General features: G+C 46.5%; 1 protein-coding gene across 1 annotated transcript in view; it reads left to right on the top strand.

Moving 5' to 3' along the window:
* Positions 1-12,829, top strand: part of LOC122365039 (Kv channel-interacting protein 4-like) — a 34,257-nt gene extending 21,428 nt beyond the window's left edge. The window contains exons 6-7 of the mRNA XM_043335919.1: positions 10,394-10,456; positions 11,217-12,829. Of these exons, the coding sequence (XP_043191854.1) occupies positions 10,394-10,456; positions 11,217-11,264 (111 nt within the window). The 3' untranslated portion in view covers positions 11,265-12,829. The remainder of the gene's footprint in view (positions 1-10,393; positions 10,457-11,216) is intronic.
* The last annotated feature ends 395 nt before the right edge of the window (positions 12,830-13,224 follow it).

Genomic DNA, 13,224 nt, shown 5'->3' with positions numbered 1-13,224 from the left:
ACTAACGGGCTCACACTGTGTAAACTGCTGTAGGTGAAACGAAAGCAAATATTTATAAATAAAAAACTGCGATTGCAATATGATGACAAATAGTTGGATCAACGCCAAACCAAAAGAGATACGGCTTTTTGTGACCCTGCATCAAAAGCAGAAGACTTTGTGGATCATTGCCATATATATATATATATATATATATATATATATATATATATATATATATATATATATATATATATATATATATATATATATATATATATATATATATATATATATATATATATATATATATATATATATATATATATATATATATATATATATATATTTGCCATTTGTATGAAATGAACGCACGCTAGCGGCGTTTGAAGTTGCGAGTATCTGACAGTCATTTTACGACATAGAAAATGTCACGACTTCTGACAATCATACACGAGGTCGGTTTTGACAAAAACATGAAAATCATGTTTTTCAGACACTCCAAACATTTGCCTGACTGGCCATTTTACGATTTATTCGATAAGGTGAACTTGAAATTTGGGCCTTTTCGGCATTTATGGCCACTCGTGAGTCGTGAACCCCATTTGTATCATTGTGTAGCGGTGGGTCGGCGAGTCGATAAGGGTCATTTCACGCCGTCTGTGTGGATGACTTTGATCCATCGTGACGCTCAGTTGTGTGATTGCGCCCTGTTGCCGGCTGTGAGAAGCGCATATTAATATTTGAGGATATTTTATTGCTACATATTGTTTCTTTGGCATTCAGCTTTCACTGGAAAACGAAACAAACATGCATATGTTTTTAAGAATGTCCTGGACAGCTGGTTGAATAAAGAATTATTACAAACACAATTTTTGAAAAAGGCCATCAAACGATTTCGATAAAAACACATTTATGGCATCGTCCTGCACCGTCAGCTTTCGAATGGTATATGTCGTTTCTTTTGTGAATGATTTCACTTTCCGACGAACCGTGCGAGAGCGATGCCATGCCGTTCATCTCATCCGGATAGGCTACAAAACTGCCGGTGCAGCTTCAAAACACAGCATCCTTCTGCCTTGCCCTCAGAATCTCTGAACATCTGAACCACTCTCATACTTATTCGAAATTTCCTTCCTAATTTTCCTTCATCCTTTCTTATAGTATGCCTAATACAAGGCTCATTATAACTATGCTATAACTGTGTTTATTGTAACTATTTTATGAAGAATATGGAATACCTAAACCTTGACGGCTAGATTGGGCTGTGGTCCATGTTGGCACTTTGCAGCCCATTCATGGCAATATTTCACATTAATATTATCAGAATATTATCTCTATATTCTCAAAAACCCTCCGTGGTGGTCCGTTAGCGAACCCTACCTGTGGCCTTGACACAATGGTCGAAATATCTGGCCGTTGACATTGGTCTAGAGAGAGAGTGAGAGAAACGGTCACGAACAGCTCCTTGGTTCTGTCAGATGCTGGGATTCGCTGACCACCGGCGCCACGCAACCACTGCACTCAGCTGTTTTCTCCGAAGCGCCAGTGAACGACCTCGCGACCTTCGTTCTCCCCTGCCCGTAGCCAAGCTGCGGCTGAACAAATCCGTCAGCGCTTGAAAGGAACTGCGCGGCAATGGAAAACAACCCGGCTATCCCGCTAAAAAAGAGTGAGAAAAGCAAACAACCCAAAGTCTGCTCTCACTTCTGTGTTGGCCCGTCTCTTGTGTCCTGATTATTTATTTAATTGCTTATAAAACGCATCAATCATACATCATCACGAGACCCACCACCGCCAGCAGCCACTCGCCCACAAACAAGTGCAGCTTTGTAGGATAACTATATAAACTTTATAGGTAATATAGACTATAAAAAACTTTATTTATATTGTCCGCATATAAACTTCGGCCCTCGAGACCCTGGTGGTGGTTCAAGTCCCTAACTACAGGCACGTGGTTATGCCCCGGGGCTCCGTATCTCACTCACTACTGGATTTTGTGTGGGTTCCCTCACTTCGAACCGGTCACATGACTTACCTCGCCCGAGGCTGGGCGGGCGGTGCAGGCTGGGCGGTGCGGTGCCATAGGGTCGCGACCTATCGACACTGCAGCCGGCCGGGCCGGGTCAGCCCGCGGATCCGTGGCGCTGTGGTATGGCGTCGGGCTGGCCTTTGAATTGTCGTGTGTTCGGATCGCGCGGGAGTCGTTGCTTTTCTACAGAAAGGAGATCTGTGCTATTGTAACTTGACAGCTGATTGGTTAATAGCTTCGTGTTTATCGTTGCGTGCCTTACCTGTTTAGTGTTTATGCGTTGCATTTATTTTAATTATCAAGAATAGAAAATCATACCTATTGCAGCGACTTGCATACCTACTTAGATCCCACATATTTACAACTGCATAGACATGTCATTTCCTAAATGTTACGTAAATGGTGTCAAAGGTGCCGCCAACATCTCTGCTCGTTGCACCAATGCAATAACAAGGACCATTTTCACTTAAGCCTGCATCTGTAAACTGTAGGCCAAGGCCCTACCTGTCACATATAATCTGGCACCCCTGACCCCACGGCCGTTAGTTTCATCCTTGGCTCCCGGATCTGGCTCCGCCTGTGTTTACAGTGTGGAGTCCTTCACCACCAGTCGGTCGGTCACGTGACTGACCTAGCCCGAGCCCCGGCTGTCTGACCAGAGTGCGGGCCGCGTGCCGACTGATCGTTTCGCCCACAATTGATACACCTCCGCGGCTTCCGACAAACTTATCTACTTTCAAATTGGGAGTCTGTGCCTTGGTCTGTGCGTATTCCATGGCGTAGCAGCAGGGTGCTGGACTATAGATTGGAGGGTTGTGTGTTCGGGTCACGCTGGGGTGATTGCTTTTGTTGGGAACTTGTTTTTCCTAGCGCGGCATTAAATTAATTCTTGTCCTCCTCGGGACGAAGTCATCATGCTCCTCACGTTTCCCTTTCCAGACGGCGGTCACCCCACCACACGACCGGTGCAGGTGACGGAAACTCCTCATTCGATTACACCATTTCCGGGGTGACCGTTTGAGCGGCAGGACGGGCTGTCCTATCGGGACGTTCCCATCCCACTATCGGAACGATCTCTGCCGCTGCGGCACACCCTCGTAGGCCCGCGCAGCCCAGCGTTTTACGCCCGTGGAGGTGCATCGAACTCAGCGAAACGATCAGTCAGCACGCGGCCCGCTTCTGTCACCCGGCCAAGCCTCGGGCTAGGTCAGTCACGTGACCGGCCGACCGGTGGTAAATGACTTAACACTGTAAACACAAGGCGGAGCCAGGTCCGGGGCCCACGACCTAACGGCTGTGGGACGACAGCCTAGGTATCAATTACAGTTTGCAATTGCAGGCCAAAGCCTGTGTAAATGGTGGAACGTGCGGAGGTGTTGGCGGCATGCCTTGACACCACTTAGCATCCTTGATGACATCTCTCTGCAGACATAAGTAACTGGGCTTTATCTAATGAAGTCGCTGCAATATGCTTCCTTTCTATACACACTAGTAGATAATTTCGAGTAATGCTACGCGTTAACAGGTAAGGTATGCAACGACATACAGGAAACTATGAGTTCATACAGCCAGCTATGAGTTCAATGGCACGGATCTTCTTTCTGTAGAAAAGTTACGACGTCCGCAGGATCCGAACGCACCGCCTCTCAATTACAAGCCCACCTTCTAACCACAGCGCCACGGACCTGTGGTAGTTTTCGAGTGTTATCGCAGTGAAACTGTTGTTCTGATAGGTGGCGACCCCATGGCACCGCGGCGCCCAGTCTGCGCTTTGGTCACTTGATGAGCCTCGGGCGAGGTCAGTCATGTGACCAGTTCGAGGTGAGGGCTCAGCCACAGCTTGTCTGCGAGGCAGGGGAGAACGTGGGTCGCGAGGTTGTTCACTGGCGCTTCGGAGAAAACGGTCGAGTGGTTGCGTGGCGCCGGTGGTCGGTGAATCCCGAGCAATTGACAGGTGGGCCTCTCAGCCAACGTTACCATGGTGGGGGGTGAGGGAGGGGGCTACACAAGTATTTGACCACGCATGGTTATCTCGGAAGGTAAGAAAGCAAAAAAGAAAAAGACGCAGTAAAAAGCAATCTATAACCCACTGTTGGATTTTTCATGGGTTATTATTCCATCAGATTATCGCTAAGGTCACTGCACGTCACCAGCATTATAATTATCACGAATTCTGGTTCCCCATTTTGACAACTTCTCACAAGCGGCGCATAAGTCAAGTCTGGAACTGTTAGAGCTACAGCGCCGTAGAAGACCGCATTGAATAGCTCTTTGAGTTTTTTTTTGTGTGTATTTTCTCAGATTGGACCTAGAGTAAATGGTTTATACTCCAGAGGGCAACAACTTTCAAAATTTGACGTTTTGCGGATAGTTTTTCTGTAATAACCTATGGCGTCATGCTTTTATTACGTTGATTTAAAGGGACCCTCCCACCTTCAAAAAAGTTTATGAATTGGCATGGAAGTGATGTCGCTCGGTTCAGAAAGAGCGAAAACGAATATCTACCAAATTTCACCGAAAAATATTCACCGGTTTTCAAGATATTAGACTTTTACTTTTGTTTACTTTTTTGGGATCTCCGCTGTTTCTAGCGACTTTATTTTAGAATTGCGGCGTTTGCGGCAGATGTTGCGCGCAAATAGCATATACCACCGCGTGCTACAAAACGTTTTAGTCAAACATTTAAAAATCGTTAGATATCTGCGCTGACGTCACACATTCAGAGGGGTATTCCTAAGCATTAGCCCCTCTGAATCAAAATGCTGCAATTTTGAAATTCAATATTTCCGATTTAAGGTATTTCTCGATGTTGTGAGTGCCAAAACCGGTAGTTGTGAGCCAGGGACCCCATTTTGGCTATCTCAACTCAAATCTAATGTTAAGGTGGGAGGGTCCCTTTAACCGGAATCGCGTTTCTTTCGTGAAGACGCGTCAAATGAACCATACCTACATTGAAATTTAATTTACAAAAATGATCTCAGGTCAAGCTCATAGAAAAGGTCATGCTGTGCATATCATTCGATTCCTATCATTGAGCTGAACGCATCGGTGTTTTTCAGCGTTCTATCATGTGTTATCTAAAGACATTGTCAAAAACTGTTAACCCTCGCCGCAGGGTTGTGCTTGACTCATGAGTCGAGTCAGAAATTTGACTCAACTCTGACTCAAATTAGTCAGATTTGAGTCGAGTCGGATAAAATGTTGAGCTGTTGAGTTGAGTCAGAGTTGAGTCGGACAAAAATATTAAGGCGTTGAGTTGAGTCAGAGTTGAGTCAGCAAAATAGCTTTTGACATTGAGTTGAGTCAAACATTTAAAAACACGAGTCAGCTGACTCAACTTTCCAGAAACAGTATATATATATATATATATATATATATATATATATATATATATATATATTCTTAGTCCTGGCTTTGCTGCCAGATTTTTTCACCTCCCCCGCTCAACAACTTGAGTCAATTTTGAGTCAACTCACTTGACTCAACAAAAGATTTGAGTCAAGTTTGAGACGACTCATATTTTCATCGAGCCGCTTGAGTCATGAGTCGAGTCAAGGGAAAAAATCAGTTCCTTGTTTGAGTCAGAGTTGAGTCAGGGCCAGACTTGTGCCGGGACCAAAAATCAAGATCCAGGATCCTCAAGGTCCCACGGCAAATTCAATTTTTAGAATCCAAGGTTTCCAAGGTCCAACGGCAAATTCAATTTCTAGAATCCAAGGTTTCCAAGGTCCCACGGCAAATTCAATTTCTAGAATCCAAGGTTTCCAAGGTCCCACGGCAAATTCAATTTCTAGAATCCAAGGTTCCCAAGGTCCCATAGCAAGCATACTTTGCAGGGTCCACAGTCCCCAAGGTCCCACGACAAGAATGCATTGCAGGATCAACAGTCCCCAAGGTCCCACGACAAGAATGCATTGCAGGATCCACAGTCCCTAGGGTCCCACGACAAGTGTGAATTTCAGGATCCACAGTCCCCAAGGTCCCATGACAAGTACACACTTCAGAGTTCAGGGTCCACAGTCCTCAAGGTCTCACGGCAAGAACACATCTCAGGATCCAAAGTATTCAGGGTCCCACAACAAGAACTTAAACAAACTAACATTCTGATGAGCAGACTTACTTCTAAATATTCTGCCAATGGATGCCCAGCAACATTTAAAGGGGCAGAACCTATATGCAAACCTGTGGACTGTGGTGGTTTTATCGTTAACCAACATAGGTAGGGGGAGCTTCAACACAAGTTAAAAATGAATCATAATATCAATCTCTCCTTTAACCTGACAAATTCGTAAAAAATATAGGTAGGTAATAGGTACCTTGCAATTTGTATTGTCATGTCCCTTTCAATTCAATCTTACCTTATCAGTAGGAATGTAGGATAGCACCTTACAGTTATTGAAGACAGACATTCAAGGATTCTTTCAGGCAATATAAAAAAAAAAACAAATAAAACCTACAGGCTTCATAGAAATGGAAAAGTTGAATTGGATAGTTATATGCTTTCGATTTTCTGCACATTCAGTTACATAATACCTAGGATAAAAAGAAAATATGTTCTAAGTCTTGTTTGCGCGAGCGCTCACAGAAAAACTGATCGACTAATCCAATAGAATTAGAGTATCAGCGAGCGCAAACCTTACTTACTGTTCATTCACATTAGATTGAAGGCTCTGAACAAAATTCCATCTGACAATTTTTTCGTCAGCCGGTTATTCGTCGGCAGATTTTCGTCTGACTTTTTCGTCTTGCATTTTTTCGTCTGTTCGAATTAATTTGGTGCATTTTTCGTCTGAGTACTTTTCTGTCCGGCATTTTTTCGTCTGGACGAGGCGGAAAATGTCCTTATGAAAATAATGCGCGGACTTAAAAATGCACAGACGAACAAATGCATAGACGAAAGTCTGCGGACGAAAATCTGCAGACGAAAAATTGTCCGACGAAAACCTGCTAAACGAAAAAGTTGAACTGTCATGGAATGATTGCTTATATTGCTCATTGCTCAATGGTGATTTGATGAATTGCAAAACAAATAAGTTTGACACTTACTTGGTCAGTGGGTAGCTTCCAAGTAGCTTCAAGCCCGGCATATCACAACCCAGAAAATATGTGAGGTGAGATTAGAAAAGAACTTTCCAAACCACCACTGTCCACTGTTTGACAGTTTCATAATCCATAACATTGATAATGTAAAAAGCTACCAGGTCTCTTGTTCCAGTTCTGCCTCACAACCATGGCAATGATTTTGCTCTATATATGTCTACGACTCTACACAGTCTGGTTCGTTTTCTCTTCGTGTAGCTATCTAGCCCCTTGCAGCTGGTCGCTCAACCATAGATATTTATTGAAGTGCTTACAGACAAAACCTAGTGCAGGGTCCTTAGTGGCCCAAGTGCAACATAAACCTCATGATGGTCCAGCTTCCAGGATTCTTGAGGTCCCTCAACAAAATGGTGGTGTAGGTCCAGACCGTTCTCCTAAGATCCCATGACAAATAATAAAACTGGTACTGAAGGTCTGCATTCTGCAGGGTCTTGCAGCATACCAAAATTTTGAGGTCCTAACCCCTGGGTTTCCATGGTTTTACGGCATATGAAATGTTGAGGTCCTGGGTTTCTAAGGTCTCATGTCACATGAAATGTTGATGTCCTGGGATTCCAAGGTCTCACGGCATATGCAAATGTTGAGGTCCTGGGATTCCAAGGTCTCGCGACATATGCAAATGTTGAGGTCCTGGGATTCCAAGGTCTCGCAGCATATGGATGTTTTAAGGTCCTGGGATTCCAAGGTCTCGCGGCATATGGATGTTTTAAGGTCCTGGGTTTCCAAGGTCTCGCGACAAAAATGACAATGCAAGGTCCAGGATCCATCAAGGTCCCAGACCTTGGACTCTGCGAACCCTGGATCTCGGATCTTTTTGGGACCTTGGCACAAGTCTGGTCAGGGCTTTTTGAAGTTGAATGATGAGTTGAGTCGGCACATTTTTTTGAGTCGAGCACAACCCTGCCTCGCCGGCACAGGCCATTTTGCGTCCTTCGACGGCACAAGGGGAGGGGAGGGTACAACCCCACTCGCGTTTCGCCCCTGATCAAGCTAGAGCTTTATGGAAAAAACAAAACAAACGTGTTGCCCGTCACGAGTGGAAACCGATTATATCCCATTTTTAACCCTCGCATGTGTGCGGCGTTTGCCAGCTTCTAAAGTGTAGGGGGGGATCGGTTGGACCCCCCCTTGCCGTTTGGCCCCTGATCGAGCTAGAGCGTCGCTTAAAAAACGAGCGTGTTGCCCGTGACGAGAGAAAGCCGATGATGCCCAATTTTAAGGCTCTAGGTCATTGGTTGAGTGTCGCTGCTATGTTTTTTTATTGGGGGGGGGGGATTGCTGATCACCAATATCGTGCTACTTTTGATCACAGATGATGTCTTTAAGCATTTAGACCAGGTCAGGTCAGGTCAGGTCAGGTCAACCAGTAGGGGTCGTGACGGATATTCGTAGTACCTGTCAACCGCCTCTGCAGACAGCTTCGTAACATGTTACGAAGGCTCCAAAACTACTTCGTAAATGTTCAAATGCTTTCTAAATTCGAACTCATCTCCAAAAACCAGCATAGATATATGTAAAACTCGAAAAAGTGAACCGAGGTCACCAAAGATCAATGACCTGACCTGGCCTGACCTTCAGGTGACCTTGCCATCCACCCTATTGCATGGGAGCAACACCAAATCACATGTATGAACGTTTGAAACCACGAAAAGCTTGCAAACGCGCGGCTAATGCGAGCCGACATACGCCGAATCGCGCTTCCGGCCAAACATGGCCTCGGAAAGTAGGTCACATGTCAACGGTCATTTTGGTCAGGGTCATGAACTTTTCAGGGTAGATGTGAAATTGATCAATGCGAGGGTACTGAAAGCTTTGTCACAATCGGCTGCTTTTTACGCGAGTTATTCGCTTGAAGCCTTGGGTGGGGGGGGGGGGGGGGTGGCGGGTGCATCAACTTCCCCCCGTGCCGGCGAGGGTTACGGAGACGTATCATGATGTGAGATGACTTCAGGGGCATAAAATGGGTCAAGAGTGGAATTTTGTGATTCGGTGTGCCATTATTCACCTGTATCCGGGTGCCATCGCTAAAAAGAGGAGCATTTTGACCTGACTTTATGATGTGACCAGGTGTCAACAATTCCAGACACGATACGAAATTCATAAGTTGTGCCAAGTTTTGCGTCGCTGTGCGCCGCAGTTTCCGTTACAGACACACACAAACATTGACAAGTGTGGCCAAACACCCCACCCCCACCCCCACCCCACCCGGGAGAAAATAAACGATGTAAATTGCTATAACTAATCTCACTGAGCTAAATGCGATCGTGACTACTTACAAGCATCAAATTCGAGTCGACACAGAAAGACCAGCGATTCGCAGCAGGCCCCCTAGCCACAGATATGTGACTGTGAGCGATAAGGCAACCAGCGCGGCGCGTCCCTGACCCGGTCAAACGCGTCTGTAGCGAGTGTGAGGCCAGAGAGATATACTGTGCCGCTGAGCCTGGGTGTGAGGCGGCACAGTCTACCGTTGAGGCCAGAGGGATGTGCTGTGCCGCTGAGCCTGGGTGTGAGACGGCGCAGTCTACCGCTCCAGTCAAACGCTGGGCCGTCGGGGGGCGAACATCACTTAGTAGGTGAGTGTACCTACTTCGTTAAATTTTCGATTCTCGCTACGTTGCCGTTTCGTCGTTGGAATAGAGTTACGCGGCAGCATATTGGGGCTGCGAGCCACCGTCCAAAAGCAACTTAAATTGTCAACAGCAATGCAAAGAAGTCTGTTATTGCTCAGAGCTTGCTTTTTGAAGAATTAACAAGTGATACAGTACGTTAAGAAGGCAGCTGTATTCTTGAAACGGATTGTTTCGAGGCAAGTACCCGGAATCATTCAGTCTTTTCTGAGCTCTGCTTGAGTTATTTTCTATACCATCGACAAAGACTACCGTGGCAGACGCACCGATGCTGCACTGAAACTTTCCGCCCCGAAAACATGGGATAGCTCACCCCGATCGTGTGCAATAAGACCACGCCCTTATAACTTCCCACCGCCCAGCCGGCCGCCCGGCAGATGTCGTGGCGCGCGGTGCCGATAAGGCGCTGCCGCCGCCGTGCGGCGTCGAATTCTCGCCCTTATTGACACCGGCCGGTCGGCGGGCGTAACATGGTCCTCTTTAAGCCGTTTGAGCAGCGCCTAGCAGTAATACTTTTCGAAAAAAGGGGTATCATTGGACTCAGAAAAGAATACCGCACCACATGAGCCATGAGCCCATATACTTTTCCAAAATTCGGTTTTTTTGAACAACCCTAATGCGCATGTTTCCCCTAACCGCTATTTTGTTTCAGAAAATGGACATCAACGGAGATGGTGTCGTAACTATGGAGGAATTCGTGGAACTGTGCAGTAATGTAAGTGTTCAACCAATGTGAGTTATCCCCCAAAGCACCCTCTATCCACCTTCGGTGCCCGTCGAGTCGTGCTCGGATAATTGCACGGTCGGCCAATCCATTCAGTATCGCAGTTCTGTATTACTATTAACAATGTCATCACCCGTTAGTTCCCTGCGGTCCGTTTTTGGCCGACCCCATCACACCAGCTCTGCACGAACACGGCCCCTGCAGCTGCGTGCTGGAGGGGAGCGGGCCGGCCCGGCCGGGGTCCCTCGTCGTCCTGTATCGGTCCGGTATCCAGGCTGGTGAATGAGGCCAAATTGAATTGCCCGCCTCGACTGCCGTCGCAGTCCCATGCGATTTCTGGAAGTTAAAATACCTGAAGCAATTCCGTCCGAGAAATTGGAAATAATTTCCCGTTGTAATTTAATTTGTTTCCTTAGTTAGATCCAAGGTAGCAGCCCGCCGTAAGGCTTATGTTCTTGATACTCAGTTTCGATTTAGGCATAAACTGCTAGGAGTGATGAAAGGAGCATGACTTTCACTTCTTGATGCTTCTTGTTATCACTTCAGACTCGGGTTATTTCTAACTTGTATTGTATCATGAAAAATTGCTGATTGAAAGGACGTCTTCGCAACTATTTACGTAAACACTTTACGCAAACAAGAAAAATGTAGATTAATATCGATCGTATGTAGACGGTGACCACTGGCCATTTATTCGTCAGTTCGCAGTCTGCCAGTTAGCAATGCGTGACGACGAATCCCCGTTTGGCAGGATGAGACGATCGCGGCCTCTCTGAACCTGTTGGACACGTGTTTCTGAGCCGTATGTCTCCCGGAGTCTCTCTGCGTCTCTCTGCGTCTCCGTACGTCTCCCGTCAGCCATCACAGAGACAAGAAACAAGGCCGGAAGCCGGCAGCTGGACGCATCAGTATCATGTCTTGGGACGGAGCTTCGAGAACTATGTCGCTGCAATGTATGTACCATATAAATGTATATCGCTGAAATGTGTCATCACAATGTTCGCTGAAGTGTTGACTGCAATGTGCTGCTGCAAAGCGCTGAGCTGTGCTGCAGGAAGTTTCAGATGTATGTACATTCCTACCTAATGTGTGCGCGAGTTATTCGTACATATATGTTATACGCCATTAAAACATTGTCCGATCTCCCAGACTGATGCCAGTCCTCGTTACCCGGAATCACAACTCGTGTGGTGATCGCCCCACCACCACAAAAGGTCTCAACGTTGTGGGAAGCTGATTGCTGCTACGGCTTGTAGCGATGTTCCGCGCATATCTGCGGTTTATAGCTGTCCGATTCGGCGTCAGACCTCGCTGCAGCTGCCGGTCACGTAGCTGGCTTCTGAAGGCGCTGGTGTCGCTGTGGATCTCTGATGAAGCCGGCCGTTTTGTGCAGCTGTGGCGAGCTCGCAGCTGACAGCTAACCGATGCTATTATTTCATCAATCCTTTACCACACATAAGTTGGGTATTGGAGGAAAGAGGCGAGCATTTCACTTCAGCTATGGCGCTAGTCGTTTTAACCCGTTGGTGAAACATTCCGTTGCCAGAAATATGTGATTGTCGGGAGGGAAATCGTCGTCAAGTGGCAATTCTTCCTTCCATTGGCAGTGCTTTATTTGGCGGTGGACAGAAATATATGATGTGCAGTAGTGCTTACGACGCTGAAGCCACAAACATGTCGTACCCGAAGGCTTTGTCCGCATGTGTGATATATGTTGGTTATGTTATCGTTCAAAACTTTATCTGACAAGGCTGGCAGTGTCTCGACCGGTAAGTAAGTGGCGCTTTATTTGGTCGTAAGCTCTCGCGAAAAGAGACTCGTGCTACAGGCCAACTAGCGGCTATTGTATTCGTCGCCGTCCGTTCGCGTTGTAAGACAGCCAGGGATATAACTGTGAGATCATATGAGATGAACTGTGAGAGTTAAAAGAGTGTTAAGGATTATTTTAGAAAAGTGTGGAATTGCCTGTTACAGCTTATGAAGTTATGACAGTGAGAGCTCCTGAGATAATCCTGCGAGAACGCGAGAAGAGCGCTTGACTTCCTGTAAAAGAATCTGGGACTGCTTCTAGTCATGAGAACGTGTGGGCCACCAGCAAAAATTAATGAGGCTGCATGCGAGAACTTATGGCGTGCCTGTAAGAGCGTTGACTGCCTGTGAGAGCCCCGTGAGCCTGTCCGTGAGAGAGTGAGCAGCGCGCTCCGCTTTAGTGGTGGCCGGGCGCCGGTTTGTTGTGTCGGTATGAGCACTCCGCGCACACCGCAGGTCACGTCACGGCCGCCCCACACTCACACATACACACCCACTGTCAAAACCATGTGTTTGTGTCATGTTTATCTGTGAAATATACAATTTGTGTCATGACGCGAGTGGTTTGCAGCAAAGCTGTGCTCCATTTAGTTGACAAGAGACACCGTCATGCAGGCACGTTTGTGCTTTTCAAACACTGTTTAGTTATTACGACGATAACAGGTTTTGTTATGGTTAAGAAAGGAGCTGTAAAGGTTTCGACTTTCTACCAGCTGTCCGATATAATTTGATTGATTTGCTTGAGGTCTAAATGCTCACGCAATACGTTACAACACGACAGCGACTCCACCTAATACCTAAAGCTGGCATAGAATGCCGACGTCATGCTAAATCGATAATGTTTTCCGATATCACAGGAAGCACACTTGTATGCCACAGCCGGACGGAAACAGACGCTGTGCTTTTGTCGCCCCCCCCCCCCCCCCCCACACACACACATACAAACAGTC

This window comes from Amphibalanus amphitrite, unplaced genomic scaffold (assembly GCF_019059575.1).
Source record: "Amphibalanus amphitrite isolate SeventyFive unplaced genomic scaffold, NRLGWU_Aamphi_draft 000712F_arrow, whole genome shotgun sequence".
NCBI classification, from domain to species: Eukaryota; Metazoa; Arthropoda; class Thecostraca; order Balanomorpha; family Balanidae; genus Amphibalanus; species Amphibalanus amphitrite.
The sequence above is the reverse complement of the archived record's forward strand: the minus strand, read 5'-3'. Positions and strand labels throughout refer to the sequence as shown.